The sequence below is a fragment of the Dipteris shenzhenensis genome, chromosome 12 (genome assembly GCF_047967505.1).
Source record: "Dipteris shenzhenensis isolate YYH24624 ecotype China chromosome 12, Dip_SZ_1.0, whole genome shotgun sequence".
Classification (NCBI taxonomy): domain Eukaryota; kingdom Viridiplantae; phylum Streptophyta; class Polypodiopsida; order Gleicheniales; family Dipteridaceae; genus Dipteris; species Dipteris shenzhenensis.
This window is the reverse complement of record NC_141607.1, coordinates 46,633,152-46,640,032: the sequence shown is the minus strand read 5'-3', so window position 1 is coordinate 46,640,032 and position 6,881 is coordinate 46,633,152. Positions and strand designations below refer to the sequence as shown.

The window sequence follows — 6,881 nt, the reverse complement described above, 5'->3', positions numbered from 1 at the left end:
TGTTTCAATTATGATGTACATGGGAGCATTCCCATACGGATATGTATAGGATGATGCTACTCATGCATAACAGTAAGAAAGTATTTGTGATTATGTCTATGAGCACTTAATTAAGTAATGAGCTTATGAATTAATCAAATTTTTTACATTATTAATTGATAATTCATATAAGTTGCAATGGGTTAAGTTATGCTTTACTAATCAGAATTGGATTCACATGCACCTTTAACTCTACATAGAAACATGAAGATAGAGCCCTTAGTGTAAACAGAGCCCTTAATAGCATGAAGATAGAGCCCTTAATGTAAATAGTCTTCTCAATTAATTTATTGTAAAGAGGGTTCTCATCCTTTGCTATTTTACATGTACTTGCATTATGACTTTACTCAATGCCTATTGCAAGGAACTCAAGTGTCTTTGTACTTGCATTAGACAATTCACTTGTTATCGACATGTACTTGCATTAGACAATTCAATTGTGAGTCAATTGCTTTAAGGTGATACCTATTGTTGCAAGGAAAGCATAAACCTTCGAGTGTCCACATGGCTTTCTAAGGATCAAACATGCATATTGCATATTAATTTAGCTTATGGCAATTCTTCATTAAGGACCTTTATCTTTCTACCAAAGAAGTACCCAATCACAGGGGGGGTCACTATATAGAAAACTATAATATCACGTGCATACTAGAAATGCCTTATCACTGAATTTTAAGTTTAAAGTAGCCCCTTTTCTTGACAAACCTACAATTCTTTCCCAAAACCCATTAAAAAAAGTCGCTTATGTTGTTATATTTCTGTAAATTTATATCCAAAAATTGAATTTAAAAATACCAAATATGATAGTCATATATATATTTTTAGTGAACCCCTTGAGACACAAAGTAGCCCATAGAACCACATCATGCATGTGGACAGGCATCGGGGAATCATTGGTCGATATGCAAAACCAGAGGGAATTGTCATCTTGTTCGATTCAAGTCCTTTGGATTTTCCTTTCTATGTAAGGAAAGACTAAGAGACTCAAGGGACAAGGTGATAACGAGTGGAGGCATAACTAGGGGAGGAAGGAGATGAGGTAGTGTGGGTTGGAATTGAAAGGATATATAAGGGGATAAGGGTACGTAGATGATCTACATGTGGGGTTGCAAGAATTGTTTATCAAAAGGGCTTTGAGAATAATTGTTGGGGTGTTGATGATAAGGTCCGAGTCAACAATTCATCCTACAAAATTTATCTCCTAACAATTGCTTGTGCTAATCTTCAACAAAACAATTCATCCTACAAAATTTATCTACTAACAATTGCTTGTAGTACTCTTCAACAATAAATTATTAACCCAATTAAAACGTTACGTATTCTCTAAGAAGCAACGAGTTGACAGGTTCGTACGTTTGAGTTGACAGATTTCGTATGTTCGCAGAATTTCGTCACAGTTGTTGTGATGCTTTTGTTCGTAGATGCCTTCATCTGTCGGCGGTTACTTTGCACCATCACGTACAGATGTTGGTTGTTTTTTAGCTTTTTTCCGTGTAGATCGAATATCTGTACAGATCTTGCTCACTGTTTTTTACTTTTTCGTTTCGTGTAGATGGTAGATATCTGGGGTGGTCGATCGATCGATCATCTGTACAGATCTTGCTCACTGTTGATGGTATATCGATCGATCATCTGTACAGATCTTTGCATTGTTTTCGTGTCGGTGGTAGATCGATCGATCCGTCGTCTGTAGAGATCTTGCTCACTGTTGATGGGATATAATCGATCGATCATCTGTACAAATCTTTGCTCACTGTTTTGGAGCTCTTTTTTTTCGTGTCGATGGTAGATCGATCGTCTGTCGGCAGTTACTTTTTGTACGCTGAATAAAACAAGATTGATGCCTCACAGTCGCTGGCTTGGATCGAGTTCAGCTTCCTCATTCCTACAAAGATTTTTTTTGGAATGTATACGATCACACCGCGTTAAACCATGAGCCGGTGAAAAGCGAACGCGACAGCTGCGTGCGTCCCACTCCGGCCACATGCATCGATCTTCCCTTTTTTTTGGCTGTAAATAGATGCGCGTAAGTGCAAAAGATGCGTTCGACCTGCCGTCGGCAATAACTTTTCAGACCTCATCTACGTGTGGATTAAACCATCAACTCTTCCAATTAATCTATCCGATTAAATGATAAACCCTTAGGCCTTTATCATAAACCCTTCGTACTCTCCCTTGCATCAAGCTCCATCAAGCCATCTGCATCCCCAGAGATCTTACCAACCTTTATGTTTTTTCAATGGTGCTTACGATATATCTATGATCCTCTAGAGTCATCTGCTACTTTTCAGAGTGCTGGCTTAAACTGAACGCATGCCGTGATGATTAAGCTCCATACAAGCTTTTGAACACGCGTGTGCTTTGATGAAGCTACGTCTAATTACACGTCCAGACTGAAGAATTTGGAATCTAAGATCGCGATTTATCTGCGTTTTTCCCTGTTGATGATCTAGTTCCACCTCCTTATATTAAGCACAGACAAAAACAAAGCATGTGGGTCAGGATTCAGACGCTCTCTGGGAAAAGACGAAATAGCGCAGGAGGTTAGTGCTGGACGGCGGGTGGGTTGGACTTCCTGAACGCGTGCAATGATATCAAAGCCGAGCGGCCGACAATCTTTTCCTTGCATCTTTTCTGCTGTTGAGAGCACAGATTTCCTGCTTCCTGCGTCTTATTCTTCAGCTTTCTGACCGTTTAAGAAGTTCCCCTGGCTCCACCTCCGTCGTCTGCAACCTCAGTGCTCACTGTTGCTCAAAGATTGTTCCAGAAATTATTAGCCATCTCAGTCATAGCTGCTCGAGGGGAACCGCTCGCTTCGTGGTACTTATCTGTTCCGCCACGCTTGCGATAGTCCTCTGTTCTGGATCCCCGCAGGTCATCTCATCATTCGGATATGGCGATAAGCATCCCCCCCTTGTCCGACTCGGAGTCGGAAGATGGCATGCAGGTCCATAGTGATCACGCCAATCTTGATTCCGAGCATTATGACACTGAAAGTGCGGCAATAGAAGGCCCAAGTCCTCCCGTTTGCAGCCAAACTTTGCAATTGTTGAGCAACACCTGCGACGCCCTAAACAGCCAACAAGAAGAAATGGAACCAGTCGTCCAAGGGCTCTGTGAACAGCTGCGTTCCTTGAGATCCGTTGTCCCGCACTCTAGCCCAGTAAGAATTTACGCGTGATCTGCCGCTGCCTCCTCTAATGACTACTTGAACGAATTTTGTTTCGGGGAACTAAAATTACGATATATTCAAGCTGCCTTGTACTCACTCCTCGGAAATTGCAGAACTCTTGTGTGATCAGGGATGCACTGGAATACAGGGAAGAATTGAAGAGACAAATCCAAGGATTACAGAGCGGAATCGTCTTGGGTTCAACCGGCCAACAAGCGTCTGAAGCACGCTTCACCCAAGTAAGCGGCATACGCATCTTATGTAAGTCTTTGCTTCGGGATAAATTTTAGTTTGGCTTAGCAACCAAAAATTTTCGGCGATGACCCACAGAGAAAGGAGCCGTCACTGCGGTTTTTCAACAATCTTCTGTAATCGTTGCGATCTGCTCAGGTGGAGGTGCTCGCTAAGGATGAACAGATAGAAATCCATGTTTTGTGCGAAAAGAAGCCAGGTTTGGTAGTTGCTCTTATGGAAGCCATTGAAGAATTCGGGCTTGTTTTCGAGGTTGCCAACATGTCATGTCGTAACAGAGTAGCTCTCGACGTCTACGGTAAGCAGGCAAGTTCCGGGTGTGCCTTTCAGATCTACGTCTTCTCCTCAGTTCTCACGATTGTGAATTTTGCATCTCTCTTAGTATTCTTATCTAAATTTGCATGTATGTGAGTTTCCATCTAGTTCCTCTGTGAAGACGCGGGTCTAAAAAATGACAGTGCTAAGCAAAGGTGAAGGAGAAATGAGAGATCAAGCTAGCATGATCGATCATATTGGCTTTCGATCATGCTAGCTTGATCTCTCTCATTTCTCTTCACCCTTGCTTAGCAGTGTCATTTCAAAGAAATTTAGTATCAAACTCAGATCTGCGTCTTCATCTAAAATCAGACAATCAAGAGTTTAGTTTTTAAACTTATTCTAGGAGTCTTCACCCAAAATCACGTCTGTTTAAAAGCCTGTCGAAGTGCGAGCAGTTATTTTTCTTCACCCTTGCTTAGAAGTTAGCAGTGTCATTTCAAAGAAATTTAGTATCAAACTCAGATCTGCGTCTTCATCTAAAATCAGACAATCAAGAGTTTAGTTTTTAAACTTATTCTAGGAGTCTTCACCCAAAATCACGTCTGTTTAAAAGCCTGTCGAAGTGCGAGCAGTTCGATCCACAGAAGCTGTTGCGCATTCCATATGGCAGTGAACAAATTGCACATTATGTCTGCTCAGAGTTTTGCTCAAATGCAAGCACACTGTTCATTGGCGTCCATATTAAAATGTTTGATTACTAAGAGAGAAACGTGCATTTGGAAGTTCCACCCCAAAAATCCGTGTGGCTAATCCATTTCGTGCAGTGCACGACTAGCTCAAATCCAGTTGTCTCCCGTGCAATTGTCTATTTGAAACAATTGAGAATGGATACAATGTCATTGCAATTGCAGACTGGTCAAGCACTGGACGATATGAACTGACAGAGCACTCATGTAACTGCAGGGCAAAGAGGGTTTCACAGAAGCTGAAGAGATAAGAAAGGCACTACTACATACGATCACAGAAAGGCTGAACGATGGCTGATGAACAAGAGAAAGAGCAAGGAGATCTTTTAGAAACCATTCAACATCAATTCAGGAGAAGCCTGATATGGTATACATCTCTATGTAGTGTAATCTATACGCTCTCCCATCAATAGGCATACTTAAAAACAATCCTGTCATTTTGAAGCTACAATGCTTCAACTATTGCCTTCTTCTTTATCTCTTTGTACACTATGGCACCTCAAGCTTATGGACTTGGTGGAAATCCCATTTATTCCACGTCATCTTCTCTATATATGCAATATTAGAGGACATCCTTAAAGCTTATTATACTGTAAGCTGTCTTTATATGGATTTGTAACTTTGCAAATAGCTTAGAGAGGTGTGGCTCATCACACACCCTTTTGCTTTCCTTGCTTGGACCCTTTTTTTTTGCAAGTTTTAATAGACTTTGTTTAGCCTCGTAAGGGCCTTTTCCCACTAGCAGTTAGGTTATGTTAGTGAGCTTCACATAACTAGTTGTGTTAAGTTAAAGTTAACCTTAAAATGGAAATTGCATTCCCATTGGTAACCCATTATGTTGTGCACTAAGTGGTCTTAAATAAAACTTTGGGGGCATTTTTTATACAAAATGGTATATCTCATCGATCCAAAGTTGGTTCTTTAAAGTTAAGGTTACAATGGATTCTTCTTTTCTTTTCAAGACCTTTCAAATGAGTACCCATGTTATATAGTTCGGAGTTGATCTTGACCATGAAATTTTCTTAATAGGAATCTTGTTTTAAGTATCATTTACCCTTAAGTTAACCATTTAATTTTCACATTCCAACTTCTTTCTTTACCTATTTTGAAGGGGTTAGAATTACAAACATTTTTAACGGGAAGCTAGGAGATTTAACTTAACTACATTCTAAAAATACTAATGGGAATGCATACTAATATGGACACTTTGTTAAGAACCTTAACTAGTGCTCCATAATTGAATAGGCCCTAATATCCATTTAAAGTTCTTGAAAGTAGGAAAGTGTCCATAAATTTCATTAGCCATTATCTAAATTTCATAAGTAGGATGCTTGTTAAAATATGTGTGGGTGGGTGCGTGGCCATTTGCATGTGTGAATGCATGGTTGTGTGTCGTCACTTAGATATAGGGTCTCCCCCATTGATGTAAACCCCATTACAATAGTTGGTGATGTTGGTAAGCATGAGCTTTTGTTCCTACAATAGCTCCATCACTAGCCCTAATGAATACTAAATTTGTGTATTAAAGGCTCCCCTTTTAGCAAGGTTTATCTTAGCTAAAAGTCTAAGAATTCTTAATGCTAGCTCCACATAGGTAGCCAGGGAGAAATGGATGAGAGGGTCCTTCGAAAAATTCATAATAGCAATTAACACTAACAAACATAGCTAAAAGTGAGAGAAGATTGATTCTCTATGGAATAGAGATGATTTAAAGAATACTTTGAGTGACATATGTTTGATCCCCATATTTGCATTTACATTTAATATAAGGATGATGGGGTGTAGCCACTGCAAAATAGTATTTGAGACACATTACATCAGGCATTTGGGGATGGATTGTGTCTGGAGGATACAAACAATGGTGATGAGCTCACAATGCCCAATCTTAGATTCACACTTAAATTTCACTGGTGCCATAAACCTACAAACTCCCAAACTACATATAGTGCACTACATCAAGGCACACGTGAGGGTGCATTGTGTAATACTACCACTATGATTGTTTGTGGTGAAGGACTCATGGCATTATGCATTTAACTACACACACGAGCTTGGTGGCAAGTAGCTCATGGGGAATTGTTTTGAAACTTTTTAGAGCATGTTAAGATGGTCACAAAGATACATCATTTGTGCCTTATGAAGAAAAAACAACATGTATTTGCAACGAAAGTAATGAATTCCTCTATAAAAACACTATACAAAATGCAAATCAAGCTTTAAAAAGTATGTTGGAATTATTGAACACACCGGAAGAATGGATTATGTCTCCTCACATAGCTTTTAGAAAAATCTGAAAATCGGTCTTTAATGGGTAGAGGATAGTGAATGTTTTCTCCTAGACAAGCAAAATCTTATGCATTCTTCCAATATTTATACATGATAAGCATGCAATATGAAAATAAATATAAATTGTC

The 6,881-nt window shown here is 39.5% G+C and overlaps 1 protein-coding gene across 2 annotated transcripts; it reads left to right on the top strand.

Annotated features, from left to right (window-relative positions):
* The first annotated feature begins 2,393 nt into the window (after positions 1–2,393).
* LOC147896307 (transcription factor SCREAM2-like) lies at positions 2,394–5,165 on the top strand. Of its 2 annotated transcripts, none has more exons than XM_087382133.1 (4): positions 2,394–3,202; positions 3,325–3,450; positions 3,602–3,761; positions 4,685–5,165. In XM_087382133.1, exons 1-4 carry the CDS (start codon positions 2,933–2,935, stop codon positions 4,708–4,710), a joined length of 582 nt encoding a protein of 193 aa, XP_087238259.1. In that variant the 5' UTR covers positions 2,394–2,932; the 3' UTR covers positions 4,711–5,165. The 2 variants fall into 2 exon arrangements, with proteins under 2 accessions (XP_087238259.1, XP_087238258.1); XM_087382132.1 differs by having other exon boundaries at positions 2,402–3,202; positions 3,602–3,769; positions 4,685–5,160.
* The last annotated feature ends 1,716 nt before the right edge of the window (positions 5,166–6,881 follow it).